Consider the following 25,047-nt stretch of genomic DNA (forward strand, 5'->3'; position numbering starts at 1 on the left):
ACGCATCCCGGGGAACTCCCATTTCTTCATAGCCCCTGATGCCGCATCTGGCGGTGCCCACTTAACCCAGTTAGTGCCAGGTGCCATTCCCGAGCATAAACCAGTTCTGTTCCGGAACAGCTTTTCCTACAGCACCTTCTCCGAACACTCTGCCAGCCTCTGAGTGCGGCTGAGTCATGGAGAGTTCACAGGAAGAGGGTGGGATGGGGTTACTGCAATTCAAGCCCAACAACCGGGGGGGCGGGAGGTTCAGAGGCTAGGCCACAGTGCGGGGGAGACACACAGCATGTGGGTGGCTCTGACCTCCAGACCAGACTCCCTCTCCCTGCCTCGTTACCGCCTCGTCAGACACCCAGATGAGCCCCATCCTGGGCAGAGGTCCTCCATTCACAGCCCACGTCATAGCCACCCCCACTTCCTAAGCACCTGCCATTGACTAAGGGTGGTTTAAGGACCAAGAACAACCCCCCCAGTAGCTGCCTCACGGAGGTTCCATCTACTGACCTGGCCCTGACCGAGGGGGATGACAGGGCACAGCGGAGTGTCTCATCACCAAGCCCAGGCCTGGACTCCCCAACAGTAACTCCATCCACTGTGCTGTTCCCAGGACAACCATTGGCAGGAGATGCCTGTCAATCCCTGGTCGTACCCCTGGCCCCAGCCCCCAGCCCCCAGCCCCTCCCAGGACTCAGCTCTCTGAGCCTCTGCCTTTTCCCGTAAAAAGTGATGGCTCAGGAGACTGACAGCGACACATTTTGCAGCCTTCTGGGGGTGACGGATGGCCTGCTCTTCACATCACTATTTCAAACATTAACATAATCTCCCAGGATGAATGTGGCCGCTCCTTCTGATCAATCACCCCTCCCGCCCCTTGATCCCTCACCTCGCTCAGCTCGGGCTTTCAGCTCATCTCGCCTGACAGGGCCTGGAGCGGGCAGCAATGTTCCCAGGGCTCTGGCTCACGTGTGCAGCTGCCTCAGCGGGACCCTCCAGGGCCTGGACTCCCGCCCCAGACACCGCCTGGAACACTGACCTCACCCACCTGACAGCCCGCAACGCCTGACACCAGGGCTGACTGGGTGCCATTGCTGCGCAGTCACCTGGGGAAGAGCAGGCCAAGCCCCGAAGGAGTCACGTCCCCACCTGCCCCCCAGGGTCTGGCGACGTGTTTTACCACTCGGCCGGGACCTCAAGAATGCCTGCCAAACTGTCCTCACTCCTCCTTTTGGAAGCCCTTCCCCCATTCCCACGTGGGAGAGGGTCCGGGAAGGGAAAGCCGGTGGCAGCAGGCTTACCTCCCGGAGCTGCTGGACGCCTGCAAAGATCCGCATCACGCCGTCGATCTCCTGCTCCAGGCGCCGTGCCCAGTGCTGCATCCTGCATGCAGAGAGCAGAGAGGTGTCAGGAGGGCCTGTCTGGTAATGGAACAGCCTCGCCCGGCACCCAGGGGTGCTCAGAAGCAGCCACCCCTTCAGAAACCAGAGTGCACCTGCGATTCCTTTGAAATCCAGACCTGGAGGCCCAGGCACTGGCGGACTGGTGGAGGTGGGGGAAGCGGACTGAGGTTTAAATTCACAGAGCGAGTCCGGCAGCTCCAGGAGCCTGCAGGGAGACTACTCACAGGGAAGAGCCAGCCCTTGCTGCCGCTGCTCTGAACATGAGGACTCTGGGCACCAGGGCGGAGGGGACTCGAGGGAGCCAGGTGGTGCCTGCTGGATCTAGGAGCCTCCTGTCCCCAAGGCTGGTTGAGGTCTGGGGAAGGGGAGGGAACATGAGTGGCTGCGGCCACCACCAAGTCATTGTGTAACCCGGGGCCAGTGCCATCCCCTCTGGGCGTCTTCTGAGCAGGGGACATGGAGATCTATCTCCCAGCGCAGACGGCCATCACCTTCCAGCACCCTGGGAAACACATGCTTATATGAGGTGCCCTTGCTGGACACCCAACCCAAGCCACCCACCCGCGGGTCCAGTTAAGAGCATCCTACCCCCTTCTGGGAACCTGGAAGACCCCATGTTCCTTCACCCTGGCCACCAGCCTGAGCAGGTCTCCTTCACACAGGTGCAACCTCAGAGGGTATGAGGAGACATGGGAACAGGCGGGTCCAGGGTGCTGCCCAGGGGTCCTTGGCGTGGACAGGATGCACGGGAGGTCACACGGCCCCGTGTCCTCAGCCTACACCCACGAACAGGGGTGGGATCTGGGAAGAGGCCCGGCCCAGGTTCTAACCTGTAACCCTCATTCAGGCAGTGCCAGGTCAGGTTAGCCAGGGGGCTGGCCAAAGAGACACTGTCCACACTGCCACAGGTGCTTCCGCCATCACCGGGTCCCCTCACCCCGATGCAGCTGAAGAGGCACCTCAGCTTCCCGATCCTACAGACACAGCAAGGGCTCACGAGAGAATTACCACAAAGTTAAATATGCCACGGGTCAAGGGAGGGGCCTGGAGCCAGCCCCCCAGCCTCTGGAGAGTCACCCCGGGAGCCACAGGATCTCGGCGACTCTATCTGACCCCAGCACCTGCCCTGGGCCTGCTACCCCTCTGCGTCCCTCAGCGCCACATGGTACCAGGATGCTTCCAGCTCCGTGGGTCAGCAGAGCGTGCCTGTACCCCCATCTCTCCTCAGGCCCCGGCGGGGGCAGGGCCTGTGCCGCTGTGTGTGCCCGGGTCGGTTGGCATGGGAACTCAGAGCAGGAGGCGGGCGGATCACTAATTGCAATTTGCCAAGCTGAATGTCAGGGCCATGATGAAAAAAAAAATCAACATCAAAAGAGGTATTAACTCCAGCTTGTTGCTGGCTGCGCCACGGCCTGATGCCCACCTCCTCTCCCCACCGCAGGGGACGCTAACCCCGAGCCCGGCACGGAGGGCAATCAGGCCTCCGCCACCAGCTGCGGGAGGGCAAGGCCAGGGGCAGTGGAGAGCCTGTTTGGCCCCGGCCCCCGGCCACCGGGTACTGACCGCTTGGCCCTGGCTATGGGTGGACAGTGTGGCAGGTGGCCGTTTTGTGTTCCTGAGAGCAAGCCTGGGGGCAGGGCTAATGTCGAGATGGGCTGCTGCACAGTCCTGTGTCCAGCTAGGCAGGTAGCACATGAATGGGTGAGGTCAAGGAGCCGATCTTCACAGGGAACCATTAGCTCTGCCCTGGCCCTGACCCTGACCTCAACCATTCACTGGTGCAGGGGACAGAATGCTAATCATAATCCTCCCCGGGACTATTATGGACCAGGGCACCCAGTATGTACGGACAAGGTGTGGCGCCAGCATGTCATCTGCGGTCTTGCTTTAGTCCTCACAAAGAAGAGATGAGAAAACCGAGGGAGAGAGGCGTTAGGTGACCTGCCCAAGGTCACCCGCGCAGGAAGTGGTAATAATAAACACAGACCGGGACCCAGGGTGTGCCGGCGTCAGCGAGAGCGACAGCGCACCCCTCTCGCAGCCACGCATCCAGTGTCGCCCCCGGGAGCTCACGGTTGCTGTGGTGGGAATATTTATAAACTGGCAAACGCCGCGATCTCAGTGCCCTCTCTTCCCTGGAGAGCACACTGCAAACAGCCGCCCGTGCAGCCCCGACTAAGGCCCCAGGGCGGACGCTTTTCTGGTGCGTCTACAGAGCTTCGGTTCTAGGACTGCTCGGAGGAGTGAAGGAACATTAATTAGAAGAACAGGCGTGGAGGCCAGCTTTTTATTTTGCTCAGACAACACATTATTATTATTATTATAATCACCATCGTTTCATCTAAAAAGGCTGTTTTAACTAAAAAATGTTTTTAAAAGAGCCAGATCTCAAGGATAAGGTCCAGTTCTTCCCCAAAACACACCTTCTCCCTCCCTCCATCCATCTCTCCCTTCAGCCTCCCCCTCCTCCACGGGCACGCACACACCCACAGTCTCCCCACTCCCACCCAAAGGCTGAGCAGCTCTATACTCTGCTTTGGGCTGCCCACCCCAAGGGACCGGCCCACCCACGACACACACACCCTGCTGGGGTCGAGGGGTGGCTCCAGCCCTTGGCCTGGCACACGGGGCCTGAGGGGTAGACCTGAGGGCCCGCTGCGCTGCCTGTGCATACCCGGAACGCCCATCTGATTATTCACCTGCACCAAACCCGGTCAGGAGGGCAATACGGGTGCCTAGAACACTAGAGACCCTCCACCTCGTCTTCGTAGAGATGAGACTGTGTGAGTTCTGGGTCTGGCTGGCGTCTCAGCACTGGCTCCAAGGGGTGACACAGGGGACAGAGGAGGCCAGGAGTCAACTGTGTACCTGCAGCGTCCTGCCCAGAGCCGAAGACACCGCAGACCACACTGACGCTGACCTGGCAGGCGCGTCACCCTCGCTCCAGCGGAAGGGCGTGGGGGCTCTGGGAGGACCCATGGCCCCCCTGGCTCAAAGGCAAAGGAACCAAATCCTGCCTGGGATTCCATCAGCCTGGGCCCAAGTGCCTGGCTCCGCCAATGCCTCCCTGGTCAGATAGGGTGGCCCATGATGGGCCCCCCCCACCCGACGGGCAGACCCACCTGCTAGCCTCCCACATCCCCGTAACTTTCCATTCTCTTCACGGAGATGGCACTGCTCATCTCCAAGTGTCTCGGAGTGCCAAATTAGCAAAACGGCAAGGAGAGAGTGTCTGGGGAGAGGCACGTGCAGCCGGGGCTGCAGCCGGCACGATGGCTGCCGTGGGCACGGGGGGCTGGGGACGGAGCCAAGCACTGCCAGGTCCTCTGATGCGCCTGGCCCTAGGAGGGTTGAGGCACTGAGCCCCTATTTCACAGACAAAACAGAGGCCACTGGCAAAGCCGGGGGCACGGCCACATGGGAAAGAGAGGCCAGACCTGCTCTCTGGCCCCATGGCCCCAGGATGATGAGCCTCTAGGAAAGCCACCTCTGCCGGCTCCGTGATCTTGGGGAGTTCTGCCCCATGGGATCCTCAGCTTTCCTGGGTGTGAACAGGTGTACTAATGAGTGGCCCAATAACAGCCAAATCCACATGGCAACCTTGATGGGCAGTACTATTATTGGGCAGTCCCCTGAGGGGTAGAAGCTCACCCAATCCACTCAGGGTATCTCCCGTGAATGCCTGCCCTTGGGGGAGGGAGGAGGTGCGGGGCGAGGGGGTTGTGGGGAGGAGTCCTTAGTGGCTCCCTTTAATGCTCCCAAGCTGAGAGGGGCCAGGGGCACCCCGGACAAAGGTGCCTGCGGCCCAGGACCCGGCCCGGGACGGGCAGGCGGAGGGCAGCCCCGCAGGAAGAAGCTGACACTGTGCTGGGTTGTGGGGCGCCAGGCCTTATTCTGCAGGGCAAGGTCAGAACCAAGGTGTGAGGAAGGAGGCGGTGTCACCCTCAGGCAAGGTGTGGGACGAGGGTCTGGGGCCGAGGACCCCCTTGAGCCACAGAACCCCCCAGCTGGAGGGTGGAGAGGCTGGATCAAACTGCGGAGCACTCAGCTGGGGGCCTCCGGGCCGGGCCATTGCACAGGCCCCCTCCACCCTAGAGGGGAGTGGGGCAGGGCAGGGGGCGGGGTGGGACAGGACTGGAGGGGGGAGGAGGGGGGGAGAGGGGGAGGGAAGAGAAGGGCGGAGAGGGATGGGGGGCGCGGGGAGAGCCAGCATGCAGATGCAGCAGCACAGATTAAACTGTTGCCAGTTGTTAATTTTATACATGAAGTTGTTGATCAGAATGTGATTTAATTGTACAGTATAATCCAGGATTTTGGAATAAATTATGCAGAAAACTCATCTATAATTAAACAAATCAAAAAACCAGAGACAGGTGACATGGCAGGTTCACCCTCAGAGGGCACGGGTAGGGGTGGGCGGCCGGACCCTGCAGAGGGGCAGGAGGGGAGAGCGGCAGACAGGGGAGGCCCAGGAGAGGCGGAGGCCTCGCAGGGGCCGGGGCCCTGGGACCCCCACCTCCCGAAAGTCTTCTCACCCCTCCCAGGGAGGCGCATTTTGCCATCGAAGCCCTGCTCCAGGCTGCCTCTACCAGGCAGGCTGCCTAGATAAACCCCGTTCCCTGGGGGCTTAGGAGCAGTCTACGGCTCTCTTCCAGCTGAGGGTGGAACAGCAGGAGAAGTGGGAGGGGTGGGTGGCAGGAGAGCGCTGGGCTGGGGCAGGTGCAGGGCGTGGGGAGCAGGCACAGCAAAGGCCGCTGGTGGCCAAGGGCACTGTGAACCGCACCTGGCAATGGTGGGAGCCCACGGGTCCCCTGCGTCTCCTGTGGCAGGCCAGACGATTAGTCTCCCAGCTCTGGGGGAGGCAATGAGTTAAGATAAACTGCTCTTTAATTACTCTGATTATATTTCAGCTGCCCAGCCACCTCCCACCTCGGTGCCTTCGCAGTCTTCTAAAGAGGAAAGAAAAAGGGTGAGGGCAGGAGGGGAGGGTGTAGAGGACCCCTCTGTGAGGCTGACCCCGTCCCACAGCCACCGGGAGTTCAGAGAGCAGCTGTGGGCCCTGCTGAAGCAGAGGCCAGGACACAGCCCTGCTGCAAAGGGCAGGAAGCTCAAAACTGTACCCTGGGACTGCGGCATCTCCAGAGACAACTCCCCCGGGGAGTCCTCCCTGCCCACTCAGGTGAAGAAGTCCCTCTTTACTTAGACTGAGTACCCAGGTCCATCCCTGCCTCTTCCAGGACCCTGGACCAGGTGCACCCCTGTAAGCCTTCGCTTGCCACCTAGAAACGGAGGCAGAGCCCAGCACTTGTTCGCCTCCCAGGTCCCAAAGCGGAGGCAGGGGGAAACCAGTGTGCCGTGGGACGCGTGCACCCACACAGTCACCGGGACAGTGACAGTACTCTCCCACAGCCAGGCTCCTCCCTCGCGTCTGCAGCTCCCCAGGTGTGGGATGGCTGTGCCCTGTCCTTGGACTAGGGCGCCCTGCACTGCCAGAGACCCTGACATAGGGGAGACCCCTCAGGAAGGGCAGGGCCTCCTTCCTGCTTGTCTGCCCAGGAAAGAGGCCTCTTGGGCATCAGCTTCTTTCAGGGTTCAAAGCAGGGTGGGATCCCGACCCCATTTGATCACAACCTCGCAACACAACAGGGCTGGCAGAGGGCAAGTCCAGCCAAGGTCACGGACTCCTGGGAGGTCAGCTGGAATCAGAGTGCCTGGAGGTGTGGAGCCCTGGCCCCACAACGCACAAACCACGGAAGGGAAAGTGAGGCAGGGTGAGGGGAGAGGCTGATGCCTCTGATTCTAGGTGGGATAAGGCTCCCAGCTAGCCACCCACCACTTCACAAGCAGGTAAACTGAGGTGCAGGACTCAAAGCGACAGGCTCATCTTCAACAGACTTGTGGTTCAGCTACGAGGACTCCTAGTTCAGGCAGCACCATGCCCTCAGAGCATTGTCCCCACCCCGCCCGCCGTCCCAGGTACACCACGACCCCACGGCGCTGGGGAGAGGCCGGTGCTGGTGAAGCTCAAACAGGTCCTGATCCACTGGCCTCCACTGTGTGTGCTGGGCCCCTGCCCAAGTACTGCTCCTTAATGAGGAGTATTTATTAATTATGGGCCATCCCTTACCTTTCTCTTCCGGGGTGAAAGAAAGCTCTGCCTTCTAGTTGGCTCTCAGCTGGAAGGCCATAAGCCCGTGCCCCTACACCTCCACTAACGGTGAACAGTCACCTAGCTTTAATTAGGGCGCAGGTCCGGCACAGTATTTACTCCTAATAGCCTGATCGGGGAGGGGAGGAGCCAATGGGAGAAGACCAGGAGCCGGGGAGCAGCCTTACCCAGGCTGGGAGGGCCCGGCAGCCCACATGGCCCAGAGAGAGCTGGGGAGTGTCCAGCCTCACCCAGCACACGGTCTCAGCCTCACTCCCCACCACCAGTGCTGGCTGCTGGGCCCACATGGGCACTGGCAGTCAGGGAGGACTGCACGGATGAGGCAAGCCAGGGATGTGCGGTGGTGAGGACCGTGTGGAAGGCCCACCTGAGCCTCACTTCTTTTTCTGCCAGTTAGCTGTGTGACCTTCCTGACCACCTTGGCTTCAAGGTGAAAGCAGCAGCTCCCACACCTACAGCCACAGGCAGCCCCAGGGAGCCCCTCGGCAGGTCCCAGGTCTGAGCTCTCCAGCAGCAGGAGAAGCCCCAAGGGGAACCGTGCCGGCTTCCGCAGGGGTGCAAATGCGGGGCACCCCTGCAGCGCCAGGACAGGGACTGGAGAAGGCCCCCAAGGGGCAGGGAGTGAGAGGAGCTGGCGGGAAGGGTTGGTATGTGGGAGAGGTTGGTGGGCTTTGCCTGGGTGGGAAGGGGCCCGGGGCTGACTCTCCCCCACCCCCCGCTGGGGACCAGGCCTCGCTCTGAGGTCCATGCCCAGCTCTGTAATTTGGCCTCAACAGGTCTCAGTTGCCAAAGGCCATTTGGGGATCCATTTCCCAAGGGCCTAATTGGGGTCTTCCTGCCTGGGCCCCACACCTGTGAGCCAGGTGGCACAGCAGTGCCAGGCCAGGGCTGTCACTGTCCGGCCTTATTCCCCGTCCCCCGAGGGGAAAGCGGAGGCACGGAGCAACTGACTGATGTGCCTCAGGTCTCACAGCTAACCAGAGCCAATCAGGGTGACACACGCTTGTCCGCAGGATGCTGGTCTTGGATGTCCAGCTGCCGGAGTGGTCATTTGGAGAGCTAACGGGCCTCTCAAACTAGATGGGCCCCAAACTGAGAGCCTGGGTCCTCACTCTCTGGTCACTTCCCCTGGCTCAGTGTATGGCAGCTCCCTCTGTTCAGGCCCGAAGCCTCAGCGGGACCTAGAACCTGTTTTCTGTCTCACCCATGTCTAATCCATCAGGAAGTCCAGTTGGGTCCCCCCTCACACTGGGCCTGGATCTCCCTCTGCCTCCCCACGCCCCCTCCCCCCACCCCCAGCCTCCCCAGAGCAAGCGCGGTTGTCAGCTCACTGGCCTTTGTACCACACACCGTGGTCTGAACACGCTGTTCCCTCTGCCTGGATCAGTCATTGCTCGGAAGGCCCCTCTCTCACCTCCTTCAGGTCTCTGCACACATATCACCTGCTTGATGAAGTCCGCAGTGCCCCCATTTTAAGCTGTGCCCCTCCCCAGGCAGCAGCTGACCTCCGCACTCCCGCCTGGTGGCTATGGAGCCAGCACTCCCTTCCGCCTCCTCTCCCCAGGCTGGGAGCCCTGAGGGCGGAGGCCCCTGCCCCCCAGCCTGGAAGGACAGGCTCTGTGCCAAGGGGCTGTCCCTCCCAGAGTGCAGGAGACCCCCAGCGCCCTGCCCAGCCTGCGTGCGGTGGCCCCTGGAGCAGGCAGGTGGACTGCACCATGGAAGCCTGCGGAAGTGCAGGAGGCCCTCGCTTTCCCTGGCTCCTCTCCGTATGAATTATTAAAGCTCACTTATGATGGGCCTGCCCAGGCCCGTGGCTTCTGTGCATAATTTATGGCTCTCCCAGAAGGGCCAGGTGCTGGAGCAGCCACTTCTTCCAGGAAGCCAGAAGAAAGTGCAGGGAAGGAGTGGCCCACCCCGGGCTATCCCCCTATCTCTGTCACGGTGAGCAATGAGCAAAAGGAGTTCATGACCTAGCAGAGGCCTCGCCAGAGCAAACCAAAGAATCCAGGCCCGGGGGCATGGGGTATCTGCCAGCCACTCTGCCCAGGTTCCACTGCCTGCCCCCCAGGCCCGGGGCCACCAGCTCTAGTCACTGGCACAGATCATGGGCATTTGGGACAAATGAGAATTTAACCCCTGCCCAGGCCCACGTAACAAGCAGGCAAACCGAGGTTCCTCAAGGCTGACATTCAGGAGGGGGACATAGGGACACAGCCCCAGCCAGGTGCTGTGATGGGGGAGCCATGCCCAAGCTGTGTCTCAGGAGCTGCACTGTATGGTTAGGGCACCTGGGAAGGTCACTAGATGAGCCAAGGAGGACCTGGGAGCTCCAGCAGCTGAAGCCTGACTGGAGGTGGCAAGACGGGCCCTGTGCACTTGTCACCAACCACCCTGGTCAGATTCTGTCATTCATATGTCCCCATCTCCCCTCCTGCACATCCTCCCTTTTAGGCAAACCCAGCAGGGCTTACCATCGACAAGATTCTCTGCAGGTGTTTCCAACCTTCTGCAAATTCCCTACTAGCTCATTCCTCATTCATTCATTCATTATTCATTCATTCATTCATTTATGTGGTTATGAGCCAGGCTCCAGGCTGGGCACTGGGAAAAGGCACAGCAGAGAGCAGGCAGATGCCGGCCTGCCCCCGGGAGCTCAGAATTCAAGCAGAACAGACATCTGATCCGATCACCCAGTGAAACCTTGCGGGGTGGGACGCATGACGAGGGAGAGGCCTGACCCGGGTGAAGGTGGCCCTATGGAGCTGAAGGGCCACAGGACAGAGGGTACAGCACCTGCGAGGCCCAGCAGGGAGCTCTGTCCAGGGCGATGCCCCACAAACAATGCAGCCCGACCACAGGCATCAAAGCAGGCTGCCCTCCCCACCTGAGAACTGCACATTTCCGATCTCGAGTGAGCACATCCACGTGCTGGTGGAGGGCGGTGGGCGACTCTCGTGGGGGGGATCAGAGAGCAGGAGCAGGCAGTGGATAGTACCCCAGGGCTCAGGGAGCAGTAGGAGCACAGTAGGCGCTCAGAAAATGTTGGCTGAAGACCAGATGCTCTGTCCTCACCAGTGCACAGCACAGGGAGTATGATCCCATTTTAAAGAGTTGGAAAATGAGGCACAAAACGACTCCGATGAGGTCACCTATGGGATTCTCTTAACGACTCACAGCTCCTCCCATCCTCAATCGCTGTCCCCTGGCGCCCGCTTTCGAGCAGGCAGCAGGAGGACACGGTGAGGCCGACAGAGCCCATGGCTCCGAGCCTGCCCTGTGCACTCCCAGCCCTTTCCCATTTTAGAGGAACGGCTGCCATACGCTGCCAGTCTGCACGCCACCTGTGAAATGTATTTCCCGGGCGCTGGCTCCAGAACCACGTAAATCACCCAGCTCAGCGGCCTCTGGGATCGTCCCCACTACCCCTCCCCAGCAGCTCTGTGCCCGGGAACTTGGAGCTGTGGGGCCTCAGACCAGAAAGGCCCCAGGAATGGGCTGTGGGTAGCCCCTTGGGGTGCAGTGGCCTTAGGGAGCATGTCAGGAGGAGAGGGATAGGAGATTCCAGAACTGGGGCTGGATCAACCTGGGTGAGCTTCTCCCCCAGCCTCCCCCACCCCTCATCCTTGTCCCCCATCAGTGGCTTACCCTCATGGAAGGTGGCTCTGAGCCTCCACAGCCCTGACTGGGAGGCCCAGGACCCCAGGAATGGCAGGGACTGGGAGGGCCTGTTAGAAAGCCCCGCCCCCACTCCTGCCCCATCCCGTACCCCTTGGATGCTGCCTGGAGCACTGGCCATGTGTGGGTATTACTTGCTCAGCCTTACTCCCCTTTCTCCTTCACTGATGATGCCCCCAGACTGCGAGGTCCCTGAGCAGGCCTGGTACACTGCTCAGTGAGGTGTGGCGGGTAAGGGGTAAGAGGCAGCCAGGGGGCGGATCCTGCCTGAACCATGGGCAGGCCGAGGAGTGGTCAGCAGTGTGGGCGGGGCAAACATCAATGCAGAGGGGCAGCTGGGAAGAAGAGGGACAGCCAGCCGGGAAAGCCTGGTGCTCTCGGGGGCAGACCGCAGACTGGGCCACTGGTCACATGCACAGGAGACTCCCAGAACCAGCAGGCTTTCCTGGGGGCCCCAGCCCCCCTCGCTAAGCAGGGAGGGAGTCCTGCGCTCACCTTCTCATCCCCTACGACCATGGTTCTCTGCCCTGGCTTGCCTGGGTGACTCTGGAAAAATGCGGAAGCCCAGGCCCTGCCTTTGCCCAATTAAATAACACAGCTCTATGGGCGCCTGGACCCCACCTTCACCTGGGCGGGGGCAGCTCTTTGCAGGAACCATGGGAAGACTTCGGGGGATAGCCTCTGCCCTGTGGCACCAGCAAAGCCAGGTCCATGTGGGGCGCTGGTCCCAGGCCACGTAAAAGCTGCTCAGCCTTCAAAGACAACAGCTTGGCCGGCAGATACCTGTGCCGACCCTCGGCTCAGCAAACACTTATTGAGCACTTGGTGTGTGCTTGTCTGGAGCTCCAGCCAATGCCAGGCGGCCGTTGCCCCACCCCTCACAGGCACACAGCTTCCCAGCAAGGTCTACCACAAGGAAAATATGTGTGGTGGGGGTGGGCCTGCAGGCAGCTGAGGAAGCCAGGGGAGGCTTCAGGCAACAGTGACTCCCAGCTGAGCACTAAGGGGCGGGCAGGGGTGAGCTGGACCCAGGCGAGTCCTGCTTGGGGCTCTCAGGGCCCTTTACCCACCCCACCCCCTCCCCGGCTTAGTCCACGCTCAGTTCATAGTAGGTGTTTGTTACACCCCAGTGGAAGGAACTGGCATTCAGTCCCAAGGGCAGGGCCCCCTCCTGTGCCTGCCTCCGCCCACCAGAAGCAGCCCCTTCGGCTACAGTCTCCATAGCACCAGCTTACAGGGAGGACAGAGATGACAGCTGCACAGATGGGGTGGCAGGGGAGCACCGGCTGCAGAGGAGCCATTACTCCACAGGTCCCAGACGTGATAGGGACACCGAGCCTAAGCGGAGGGCTGGCAGGACATCCAGGCTGCCCCAGGGAGCTGGACACAGGCCAAGGCTAGGGTGGGGTAGGAGGAGCGGCAGAGAAGGGGTGGAAGGGGGCCAGACCCTGCAGCCCGAGCCCCTAAATGGTCTGGGGGCTGCACTAGCCAGGGTCTGGCTTCAATGCTTGTACCTGCTGCCTCAGTGCTGCCTTGGGTAGGTCTAGGCACAGCTGGGTGGAGAGGGGCTGTGTGGGGGATGGAGGGTGAGGGATGGACAGGTAGGGGAACGGGGAGTGGCTCTGGCCTTCCCTGCTCCCCCACTCTGCGTGTGCACAGGCGGTGGCAGCACTGCCAGCTCCTCTCCGGGCAGGTGACTGGGAGAAGGCCTCTTCTAGAAGGAGAGCCAGGTCAGAGGGAGCCTATTCTGGTCTGGCAGGCCCACGGCTGTGCCAGTGACAGCCAGTCCAGGAAAGCTCCCTCCCCTCAGGTGACAGGTGAGAACAGTGGCCAGAGGGGCATCCGGACTCAAGAGCAGGACAGAGCCCAGGGCTGCTCCCAGGACCTGAGCCCTTGGCTGGCCGACCCCTAGGGCCAGGACAGGTGCAGAAACGAGCCCAGAGGGTGACAGCAGAGGCTAGGGACCAGGCCACGAGAACATGGCCTCACTGGAGCGTGCATCTTGTCATATCCGGCAGGAAAGCCAACCAGCGACACTGGTCCTCTGTAGCATGCAGGCACCAGTACACCCCACTTTGCAGCCGGCCCCAACCAAGATGAGAATGAAGCCTGGCAGGCAACACCCAGGCAAGTTCAGGCCCTCCCTTGGCCACGTGCACGATCACTTCCTCCTCCGCAGCAGAACAGGCCTCTCTCAGCATCCCCTCAGTCACCCATACCCTCCGGCAAACCCAGGGGTGCCAAGGGTCCGTGAGAAAGCCCGCGACCCCCACGAAGACACCCTCTGGGGACCTCTGCCTGGTGAAAGGTGGCCCTTGCAGACGGGCAGGTGTGGTGGAAGAGTGTGGAAGGGTGGGGGCACCCTGAGGGTCTGTGGTCAGGGGGCTGCAGAAGGGCGGTGTGAGGCAGTGGCTGCGTGCTCCGCCGATCCCAGTGCTGGGGTGTGAATCCTGCCTCCCCCGCTCACCTTCCGTGTGATTTCAGCATCACTCAGCCCTGCTGCCTCAATGTTTCCTGTCTGTGAAACAGGAATAAAAACGGACTCATCTCATTGGATGGCATATGTGAAACACACCACCTGGGGTACAGCCCCCTGACTGACGACGTGGTTAAAAATAACTTCGTCCCTTACAAATTTCTCCTCCAGCCTGGATACTTTCTCTCCCTTCCCCTCCCACCTTCCACCTCAGCCCCCATCCCCACATTCAGGTTTCTTGTCTGCTACAGATACTGACTCCCCAATCTCCATCACTCCCCCCTTCTTGTGAACAAAGTCTGCAAGAATCTCTCTCACCTCCAGCCCCAAGGTGACCCCATCCTTAGCTCAAGGGTAAATTCTAATTAGCCCGAGCCAATCATAGTGCACCTTCAGTAATTGGTTCTGAGTGGACACGTGACCCAGTACTAGCCAATTAGGTGTGAGGGAGAGTTGGCTAGAGGCTGCGTGAGGTTCCTCTTAAAAGGAATCCAGAGGAAACGGCTGCTCTTTTACTCCCAATGCCTGGTGCATGTGATGCCTGGAGCTGTGGCAGCCTTTTGTCACTGTGAGGGAAGTCAGCCAAGGACAGACAGCTACACTAAAAGTGAGGCCAGCCAGGCAGAGTACAGGTGAGGACCTGGTCCTTGATGACAGCATATATTCACCCACCTCTGGGCTCCCTGTCAGAGGACAAAAGGCCTAGCCATGATGAAAAAAAGTCATCACCCGTGATTACCAAGAGGTGGTCTCTTTTCCTTGCAGCCAAATACACTCCTCAGACTCAGCTTTTGAGGAGCAGTAGTCAGCTCAATGCCTACTCCTGGAAAGCCCCTGAGAACTGGACAGAGCAGGGGGAGAAGGCACAGGGCTGCAGGAGGGGCCACCAAGGGGTAGGGGACCAGAGGAGGCCTCCGTCCAAAAGGCTCCTTGCCTCAGTGCTCAGACTGAGCAGGCCAGCTGGGACAGGGACACAGTGAGCAAAGGCCAGGAGGTGCAGAGGCCAGAGCTCCTACCAGGACCTGCAAGTGGTCAGCCTGGCTGGAGCGTGGTAATTACAGGCTAGTGGCCAGAGACCAGAGCAGGCCCAGGCAGGGCCTCACATGTTAGACTGAGAAGCGGGGCTCTGCCCACAGCAGGCTTGTGGGGTGCAAGGTCACAGTGCACCCTCAATGGGGAGACACCGCAGTATGGCCACAGGGCCAGGAAGGGAAAGGAGGACTCCCAGGTTCTCCCCCCTGCCGCTGCCCACCGCTGGCCTTGGCTGGTGAGAGAAGGAGACAGCTATCTGTGAGGGCCCTCAGCACTGGGGTCTGTTCTGCCAGTTCATTTCCCTTTTCTAATAAATAAAGTTGGGGGCAGGGCTGAGGTGGGTTGCTTGTTGTTGGTTGGAACGGGTGGCAGCCCCAGGCCTGACCTTTAAGGCTTCAAACGCAGCATTTCAGGTGGTGCCAGTGGGAGGACGTGGCTGCGGAGGGAAGTGATTAAGGCTAAAATGCCACGTCAGGCTGGAAACGCGCCGCGGAGCAGGGGTCTCTACCCACCTCAGGAACATGCCAGCCCGTCACGCCCACCCGGTGATGCAGCTGTCCTTTCCGAGACTGCCCAAAGCCTCACCGACTCTGAACCCGCACAGGCAGGGGGCTGTCCCAGAGAGACAGAGGGAGCTGGCCTCACACCGCACAGGTCCCTGGCTCTGCAGGGTTTGCGAGAAGGCCTCGAATTCACCCGCATGGGCCTGAAGGTTCCTTTCTGCCACCACAGACCTCAGTTTCCCTGTCTGCACAATGGTGACATCTGGGACCTCAGGTTCCCGTGGCTGGAATGTGTCCTTCCCAAGTCAGGGAACCATGCAAGGCCCATAGTGCCCAAGGAGACGGTCCCATCCAGTCTCTCTTCCTCCACAGGAACCCTCACTGGCCCTATAGGCAACCAAGCCCTTCCCAGCCCCTTCTGCCCTTTGCAGAAGCCCCCTCCCAAAATGCCGAGTACTCTGGGCTATCCCAGCACTGCCAATGCACAGGCCCTGAGAACGCCAGGACAGCAGACCCACCATCGCTCAGACACCACAACCCATCAGTTCAGGGCGCATGCCACAGCCCCAAGGTCCAGCACCCAGCATGGGGCACGCAGACAGCCTTGTTTATGAAGAACCACTGGAGAAAAAGTCACCCTTGAAAGGAAGTGCCTTCACCGGACATCCCCCAAATAAAGGAGCATGTGGGGATAGACAAGGCAAAGTCTAGCACCCCAAATCGCCGGCAGCTACTGTGCAAATGTCTGGCTGAGAACCCCAAACCCACAGCAGATGCTCGAAGGGGTGCCAGTGCCTCCTCCTGTGTGCAGATGACAGACACCCAACTCCAAGAGGGAACACCTCCAGCCAAGGTCACACAGCAAGGGCTTCCACTGCCTGAGCCCGACCCCCACCCCCACCCCCCAGGTTCTCCACAAGGGAAGGGCAGTTCGCAAAGACGCTTGGCTCCCCAAAGAGCTCACCAAGCTTCTCTCTCAGAGTCCCAAGTCCCCCGGTGCATCTAAATTCTCTCCGGTTTGCAAAGATGGGAATGACAAGGACGCAGCCTCTGTGTGTTTCCTTTGCAGACTGTCAGCCAGCCAGTTGGGAGATGATTGAACTTTCCAGCTCAGCCTTTCGCTCGGGCTGTTCCTGACATAAAAGTTTGCAAAGCACCGGTCCTGACAGCTAGGTAGCTGGATTTCTCAGTCGGCGTTTGCCCGGCCAGGCCCTGGCGTCAGCCTTGAGGGCGGGTGCAGAAGTTGGGCCCTGGGAGTGCGTTCTGGGTGCAGAGATATAGGGTGCACATGCCCACGCATACAGCTGTGCGCACATGCATAAACACACACCACGCAGCTGCATTCATATGCACACCTACACCTGGGCGCACACACACACACATGCACACTGCCGTGCACACACTTTCATACACACACGGGCACACAAGCATGTCTTTGTATACAAATGGACATGAGCACACCTAACACATGCGAACAGAAAACCATAAGAGCAGACACGCACAGACACTTCCACACACGAGCTTACAGGTGTGCACAGGCCCAGGCGAGGGCCAAGCTGGGCGGGTGGCCGGCACTCGAGGTGCAGGCCCAGCCGGGTGGAGAGCCCTCCTTCACCCAGTCGGGGCCCACATGCCCTCAACATGCGCGCTCTGGGGTCAAGCCCGCCGCTCAGTGACCTATCGCAGCTCAATCCTATGAGGCAGGACCATCAAGGGGCTTCTGTTTTGGAGAAAAGGCCCCAAGACCCTGAGGGGCTGAGGAAGTCCTCAAGGTCACCCAGCAGCCCAGCCTCCTGCGGGAAGATTTAGCAGCAGGAAAGGAAGGCATCAAGGTGGGAGCGAGGGACCCAGGGTGTCCACAGGGCAAGGAAGACAGACAGAGGGGGGGGCCTCTCCCCCTCCCCCTTACCCCTTTCTTCTTCATTTAAGGGCTCACTTCCAAGGTGGGGGGAGATGGTTAATGATCAGCAGGAAAGACGTCCTGGGCCCCTCCCTCTCTGCTACATAATTAGGCTGATCAGAGCTCAAAGTGGGTCAGTCTAGGCGGCAGCTTCCACACACCCAAAGAGTGGTCAGAGGGCAGTACGGAAGGTGCAGGCTCCTCACGAGGGAGATGAGGCCCCTCTGGGCTGGGGGTCAGGCCTCGCCCCACAGCTAGGGCCCTGGAAGAGAGGAAGCTGGAGCCTGGGGAGGGAGGGGCCTTGTCCAAGGTCACCACCATGCTAGCTAGCCAGATGAGAGGATTGTGCTGACAATGCCTTTGACAGAGCTCCCCAGGACCAGGCCAACTCATGGTAGGAACCCTCAGGTCCCCCATGTGAAGATTCCTCGACGCCCCCCACATCATCCCCACTAGACCAGGCCTCCTTCTCTGTGAGGCCCTGTCCCCCAAGCTCAGTCACCAGCACCAGCAGCGGCCAGCGGCCAAGTGGTCCAGACCATCCCCTGAAGGAGGGGGCCCAGGTGAGGTTGGAGGGGACCCAGGTGGTCCATGAGCAGGACCAGGGCCTGGGACACTAAACCAATAACCCTGAAGGGGAAGGGCAGGGCAGGGCGTGAGGCTCAGGCTTCGTGGGCCTGCATGACAGCATCCTTGACCTTGACTTCCTTAGGAAGCTCCCAGAGATCCCCTCCGGGACCCTGCAAGTCCCCCGGGGGCATCTCAATCTGCACCTGCACCGCCAACGCCCCTCTCTTAGCCACAGGCAGCTCGGGAGGCTCTTTGAGTTATGCAGGACGAGAGAAGAAGGGAAAGGGAAAAAAGCACAAACCACACCTACTCCGCCTTCTGGGAATAGGAGTATTGATTCTGTAGCTTCTTGTTTAGAGAGTAGGCACCAGAAAGAAAAAATACTCAGGCTGACGTGAACAGATCTCAGTTGGCTGGAGGTGCCCAACCAGCCGACAGAAGCCCCCGCCCCCTTGCCCTCAGAGCGCCTGGGGCCCCAGGGTGCCCGCCCAGGCCCGGGACCCTGGGCCCCTCACTTGAAGAAGCAGATCTCAAATCTGGAGGCCTGGGAGGGCAGCAGCAGGGACTCGGGGGGAGGGGTGCTGGAGAGGGAAGGAGAAAGAGGCCACCCCTCCCCCCACAGACAACATGACCCTGCCCGACAGTGACACCTGCCTGCCTGCTTCGACCCCCACAATGCCAGCTGCCCCAGAGTCTAGAAGGACTGAGTCCTCTGAAGTCCCCTCTGGCCTGACTAAAATGCCTAGGGGCTCCAGGAGCCAGCCTCTGGTTTCCACAAACAGCCCCCGCTCCTACCCTATGACCTTTCCCTCCCTGGAGGGGTGATAGTACCTTGGCAGCTGAGACAGAGTCCCTGCTGCTGCCCCTCCATGCCAGGCAGGCCTGGCCCATGACTCAAGGCCTCAGAGAAGGACTGAGGACTCATGGGCCGGGGACTCCATGGTACACAGGTGGGCACAGGGGCCGTGAGGACCAGGGCAGCAGGGCAGCTGTGGGCCGAGGAAGGCCCCTCAGAGGGCAGGGACAGGGCGGGCAGGGTCACAGCTGGGAGGCCTGGGTGTGCCTCACACACCTTAGGCCTCTTCATTTCCTTCCTCAGACTAAGGTTTGAGTCTCCACTGCCAACTTCCTGGGCCCCCTGGCAGGGCAGCTGAGAGTAGTCCTTACCCAGAGCCACTCCGGGAGTTGTGGGGCTTTGGGTAGTTCCCCCCGTCTTTCTGAGTGTCAGTCTCCCCACCTGGGGGTGAGCGCAACCACGGGTTCCGAGGCCCGGCGGGGAGGTGGGAAGGAGGCCTGACCTGGGTTCAGTGAGGGGAGGCCACCATGGGCCTGGCGGCCTCCCCCACCACAGTCAGACTGGGCTTCAGAGAGCGAGGGACGTGGCCAGCATGTCCTCAAGGAGCCGACGTCCCACGTGGGTGGCAGGACCCCAAGGCACTCGGAGGACCGGTGAGTGGGGGCCCACCGGGCTGCGGCATCAGGGCCTGACACTAATGTCACAGTTACCGCCACGGTGCTCACGCCTGACACCCGCCCGGTGCCCAGAGGCCACACCTCTACTGTTAACACCACCAGGGTGTTCAGCAGATTCTCTTCTCTCAGTTGGGGAAACTGAGGCAAGGTCACCAAGGTGGAGAGGGTGGGTTCTGGAAACCAAAGGGTGAGCCCACAGGGCCTACACTGGACATCCAACATGCCCAGGGGCCACCCACCCACATCCGCACTGCCAAGGGCTGGCAGCCCCCACCTGTGCACGGGCAGAGGGGAGGGAGAGGCTCAGACCATAGAAGTGCTCATTCCCCTTGTGACTCAGTCCCTCCTTGGTGACACCAGTGTGACAGAATCCAGAGTGAGACTCACCCACAGACCAGGAGGGGACTCATCTTAAGATGGGCCCCCTCCCTTCACAGGGGTTAGCCTGACACATCTGGCCAGCAGGAGGTGACCCATAAAGGTGGGTCACAGGGGGGACATCAGCCCAAATCCAGAACCCCCGCCGGGATGTGAGCACCTGGCAGCTCCACACATCAGCAGTGGCAGCGGGCCACCCAGCCTCACCCCCTCCTCCTCCTGCAAAAGCTGCGGCAGGTTGTTGGGGAGACAGGAACCCAGATGTGTGATGTCGCCTCCCCCTAATGGGGAGAGTCACAGGGAGGTGAGGACGCGGCTCAGAGGCCCAGACAGACACACGTCACCCACCATTAACCATAGCTAGACTGACGCATGCCCGGTCGAGGCACTCTGAAAAAGGAGCACATACCCCAGCTGTCGTGAATCTGCTCGGGCGTCTAGGCCCCCACCCGCTCACCACACACACCCAGGGGAAGGGGGAGGTGCCGACCTGCACTGTCATTGGGGCAGCCACCGGGCAGCTCAGCCGGGGGACCCTGAGGAGCAGGGGCCAGAGAGACCCAAGGGTGCAGGAGAACAGGGGATGGAGGTCCAACAGAGGTGACAAAGGAGGTGGGCAGGGCAGGGTGAGCACAGAGAGATGAAAGGGGTGGGGAGTGAAAAAGTGCAGGGGCAGTGGGGAAAAGACGGAGCCCCGCAGGCGGGAGCAGGGGAGGAGAAGGAGTCGGACAGGCCGGGGGAGGAAGATGCACAGGAGAGGCAGAGCAGGGAGGGCCGTCCCTCAGCCAGCAGTGGCCCTTCGCGCCTCTCACGCCACCTGCCACCACGCTGGGGTGAGCATAGCTAGCAACAGGAGGAAGCAGGTGGACCAGGCATGTCCATTCTGACTCCACCTCATCCACCCCCCACCCCAACACGAGAGTGCAGGTACTCGCACACACACGCACTTGCACACTTGCAGCCACCTCCTTCTTTGAAACACTGGTCTGGGTCCAGGTGTGGTGACAGAGCCCCCTCAAAACCAAAGCCCTGCCCTCCCTCCAGCTCTGGCTCCTCTGCCCTGGCTATCGGCAGCAGCCTGGGTCCGCTTCGCCTGGTGGGCACAGCGCCGCGCTGTCAGGGCGATGACAGAAACAACCGCCACCAGACCCTGAGCCCACACTTGCTTAAAGCCCAGCGGCTCGAAAAGCTGGGCCCCGCGTGCCGCCAGACACTAATGAGGACGTGACTTTCCCATCTGGGGCCCTCGCCCCTGAGGGCTTGTCACCCCGGTGCCGTGGGGCTGAGGGTCCCCTTCCCACCTCAGCAGCCACCTGTGTCAAGTCTCATCCTAGCCCGGGCACGCTGACCCCGGAGAGTTCAGGGAGGCCACCTCCCCACCCCCAGCAGCCTGAGCTTTCAGGTCAGTCCAACCAAAGCCCCAACTCCAATTAGCCAGTATGAGTGGCGGTGGGTGGACAGGGAGACCCCCCTCCCCCTCCTCCCTCCCTCCAATCACCAATGGGCATCACATCTGCAGGACCAGGGCGGCTGAAGGGCGCTGGCTGTCACAGTAAACCCTGTGTGTCGTCACACCATTAGTCACCGCCCCCTGGACCCTCGGAGCTGCGTGGCTCCCGCCCCACCCCCATCCCACCCTCATTCTCTAATTACGGTTTCCAAGACATGTCCCAAACCCTCAAATTAGCTCCAACTCCATCTCCGGGAGAAGAGCGTCCAGCTGGAAGTCACACCCACTGCCATCTCACCCGCCTCACCACCTTCTTGCTGGGGACTGAGGGACAGGTGTCCCCTCTGCTCAGGGTCTCACACTGTCCTTCCCAGGGAGACCCGTACAGGTGCAGCAGCCACCTGACCCCTGTGGGCTGGAAGGAGAGGGAGTGAGGCGGGAAGAGGTGAAAAGAGACGTGTGAACCTCCCCGGGAGGGTCTATGAAACCACCGGGGAAAAAAAACTGCGGCGTGGCTTCGAGGGAAAAAGAACAACAACGAAATAATTCTTTTGCTCTTTTTCAACATTGTGGCTTAAGTCCACTTTCATCACAGCAAATGAAATACAAAAAGGCACCTCCAAGCCCTAAACTTCCGTATGATTCTCTTCTCTCTATGCGCACCCCCCCCCCAAAAAAACCCAGACGGCTGACAGAGGACACGTCCGTGCGGCACCTGTAATTTGCCAGCTGATCGCCCGCCTGAGCAAAGCCAGGCTGTGCAAGGAGAGAGATGACAAGACGAAGGGAGGCGCGGAGCAGTGCCTTTCCCGAGTTTGTCCCTCATCTAGCACATCTAGCAGGTTTTGAGGCAGAACCAGGAGCCCCTATCCTTGGGTGGGACTGGCCTAATGACGCGCAGCCAGCCTCTCCCCTTCCCCCAGGCCAGACCCTTCCCCTTGGCCACTAACAGCCGAGCTACTCATTTCCCAAATCCTCAGCCTGGCCACTGGTGAAGGAGACCAGGGACAGGTGGCTCCCCCCCGGGGAGCCAAGAGTCAGATAACAGGCAGCAGGGTGGTCGCTGTGACCCACAGCCAACAAGGGCAAGGGCTGTCTGGGCACTGGCATCGGCTGGGGCACGGTGCCCACAGACACAGCTGCTGTCCTAGAGGCCACACGCACTGAATGCCCACTCCCAGCCCCAGACACATCTGGCCGAGCTCACCCGGAGGAAGCCTGAGTTTGTCTGCTCCTGGGGAGGGAGAGAGAGAAGCTCAGAGGGACCATGTAAACCGGCAGAAGCTGGCAGGCCCGCCAGACGCTATTTCCCTGCTGGCGGCAGCAGCGGGGGCAGCAGGGGCAGCAGGGGGCCGCCCTGCCATTTACCTTCTGCCCCCATCCCAGCGCCTTCACCTCTCAATTGGGCTTACCAGGGCACCCTTCCCCCAGGTGCAGTGGGGCAGCCAAGAGCGGGAGACACTGAGCCCCTCGGTGGCACTGGCCACAACCAGGTGTTCGTGTCCTCTGTCTCTGGCCCTCCTCCTCAAAGGAAAAGGCCAACGGAGACAGTTGTGGGGGTGCCCCCTCCCCACCACTGTCTCGAAAGCGCCAGGTTCCCACCCGGGAGAAAGCGTGGGGCAGAGACGCGGCTCCAGCTCCAACGAGCAGGGGTCGCAGGCCGCCCCCTCGCCCAAGCCCGGGTTCCCCTTTCACCAGGACACCCAGGGAATCGGCCGGCAAGCTGGTCCCCCCACCCCTTTCCCGAGTCTTGGAGATCTTGCTCTGCTCCGTCCGGCCGGGTTGGGGTAGGGGGTGGAGGAGGATAGGGCACCGCGGGGAAGTTTCGCGACGCAGCCAGAAGCGCCGGCACCGCCGCTGCCTGCCCTCTGGGCTTGGGGCCGCCACCCCCGGGCGCAGCGGGCAGCGGGACCCAGCGCTCCCGCCCCGGTGCGGGACGCAGGGAGGGACGGGCACAGGCCGGTGGGGGCGGGGAAGGGGGGAGCGCAGGGCTCGGCCGGGGTCCGGCCGCCGGCAGAGGCCACTTACGTGTGCTGCTGGGGGAAGCTGTAGGCTGAGGCGCCGGGGGCGGCGAGCAGCGGTAGCAGCAAGAGCAGCAACAGCGGCCGCGGGGGCCGGGACGCGCCAGGGCCGGGCCGGGGGCCGCGGCGGGGCCAGGGTAGCGCGGTCCGCGCCGGGCCGGGCCGGGAGGAGCCGCAGGTCCGAGCCGGCACCGCCATGTTTCCATTCAAGATGCGGCGCCGCGGGGAGAGGGAGGCGGCGGCGGGCTGGGGGCGCGGGCGGCGGGCGGCAGTCCGGCCTCTCTTCCTCCCCCTTCTCGCGCGGGGCCTCGGGCTGCACCGGCCGCAGCGCCTCTGCGGGCCGCCGGCTGCGCTCCCCGATCTCTCCGACGCGCTGGCTCTTAGCGCTCTGAGCGCTCAGCCCGGGACCGGCGCTCAAATAGCGGCCGCCGCCAACCCGCCGGCGCCGCCCTCCCGGCTCCCACCCCGCCCTCCCCCGCCGGCCCGCCCCCGCGCGGCCCCGACGCGGCCACGCGCCCGCCGGTGCCTGAGCGTCCCTCGTCCTCGCGCAGCCCGGAGCCTGCCCTGCTGGCCCGCGCGGCCGAGCGAAGCCCAGGCGCGCGCGCCCTGCGCCCCAGCCGCGGCCCCAGCGCCCTGCGTGCGCCCCTGCCTGCGCGCCTCGGATCCCGCTGTCCTCTCCGCCGCCACCGCGGGAAGAGTTCCCGGCCCAGCGGCCCGGCAAGCCCTTTCGAGACCCTTCTGGGGGCTCGACCTTCAACAACCTTAAGGCCTGGAGTCACAGGTTTAATGGTGACATGGCTGGTTTCAGCAGAGGCCGGAGAAGAGGACAGAGGTGCTGAACCCAACCCCAGTGGCTACAGCTATCTTTAAGAGTCCTCTAGGAGAAATTGGGTCCTCAGCCCCTGACAGAGTCCCCTTGGTCCCTGAGCGAGAACCCGGTCCCGTTGCGCAGCTGTGAGGAGCTGGGAATGGCAGGATGCAGCCCTCTGCAGACACTCATTTCAATTCCCTGGGCTAAGCAGGCACTGTGTGCAGACGGGCCCCAGGCCCCAGCCCCCAAGGCGTGCTCAGACTCTATTTAGACTCCTCCAGTGCGGGCTGGGAAGCTCACCCCTGCTCAAAACAACCATTTCTGCCCTGGAGGCCCCTGGCTTTTCGGTGCTGCAGGGAGAAGGCTGGAGGGCTGGTGTCAATTCTTTCTTATTCTTCAGCTTGTGAGCCTCTCAAAACCTCAGTTTCCTCCCTGGTGAATGTTTGTGTGGGTGCCCACCCCCACTTCCAGGATGAAGGGAGAATGGGAGTGAACTGCATGGTAAATCAAAGCGCTCAAGGTCCTGGGAAAGAGAGCATCCCTGAGCTTCCCCGAAGGTGCACTGGGGCCCTGCTCTGCCCCTGGTGCCGACAGGGTGGGAGAATGCTCCCTGCCAGCGGGGCATGGGACAAGTCCCTCTTAGCAGTAACCACCCACAGACTCTGTGCGTAACCGAGTAGTGAGGGACAGTGAGCACCCAGGCAAGAGCCCCCACCTCACGACATCCGACTGAGTCACCCGTCAGCCATTCACAAGCAGCCTGAAGAGGACTAGCAGTTGGGAAGAGTGGTGCCCCCTGGACAGAGGAGGGCAGAGGTCAAGGACTGGAACCAGGTCTCAGGACAACCTTTACTTGCTCCCTTTCCTGACCGGGCTGTTCCCACAAGCTGGGGCTTGACAAGGGAACAGCTTTGAATCTTCCTCCTCGCCTGACCTGAGGGAGCTTTCAGGGGCCAGACGGAGGTTTGTCAACAGGCCCCAAAGTAGGAGGCTTCCCTAAAACATTATCAGAGGAAGACAGTGCCCTGGGCCCCCAAACCCTGACAGGCCCGGGGCCCGGTGAGCAGGAGGTGCCTGCTGGGTTCTGGGAGGCCAGTCCAGAACAGCTCTCTAATGGACAAGCAGGGCCTCACTGAGCCAGATGCCTGGTTGTGCCCGATGCTCCCACCCCCGCCTCTGGGCAGGGCAATTC

The 25,047-nt window shown here is 61.4% G+C and overlaps 1 protein-coding gene across 7 annotated transcripts in view; it reads right to left on the minus strand.

The window, feature by feature from the left end:
- The window catches only part of CACNA2D2 (calcium voltage-gated channel auxiliary subunit alpha2delta 2), a 125,037-nt gene extending 101,603 nt beyond the window's left edge, over positions 1 to 23,434 (minus strand). For 4 of the 7 annotated variants that reach the window (XM_053929231.2, XM_071222161.1, XM_071222160.1 and 1 more), the window contains exons 1-2: positions 23,052 to 23,428; positions 1,296 to 1,377 (exon numbers count right to left, since the gene is read on the minus strand). In XM_053929231.2, coding sequence (XP_053785206.1) covers positions 1,296 to 1,377; positions 23,052 to 23,242 — 273 coding nt within the window. In that variant the 5' untranslated portion in view covers positions 23,243 to 23,428. Of the gene's footprint in view, positions 1 to 1,295; positions 1,378 to 23,051 lie in introns of all 7 variants that reach the window. The other 3 variants (XM_053929234.1, XM_053929233.1, XM_053929232.1) reach the window with 1 other exon arrangement.
- Positions 23,435 to 25,047: the final 1,613 nt, after the last annotated feature.

The sequence above is a fragment of the Desmodus rotundus genome, chromosome 8 (assembly GCF_022682495.2).
Source record: "Desmodus rotundus isolate HL8 chromosome 8, HLdesRot8A.1, whole genome shotgun sequence".
Taxonomy (NCBI): domain Eukaryota; kingdom Metazoa; phylum Chordata; class Mammalia; order Chiroptera; family Phyllostomidae; genus Desmodus; species Desmodus rotundus.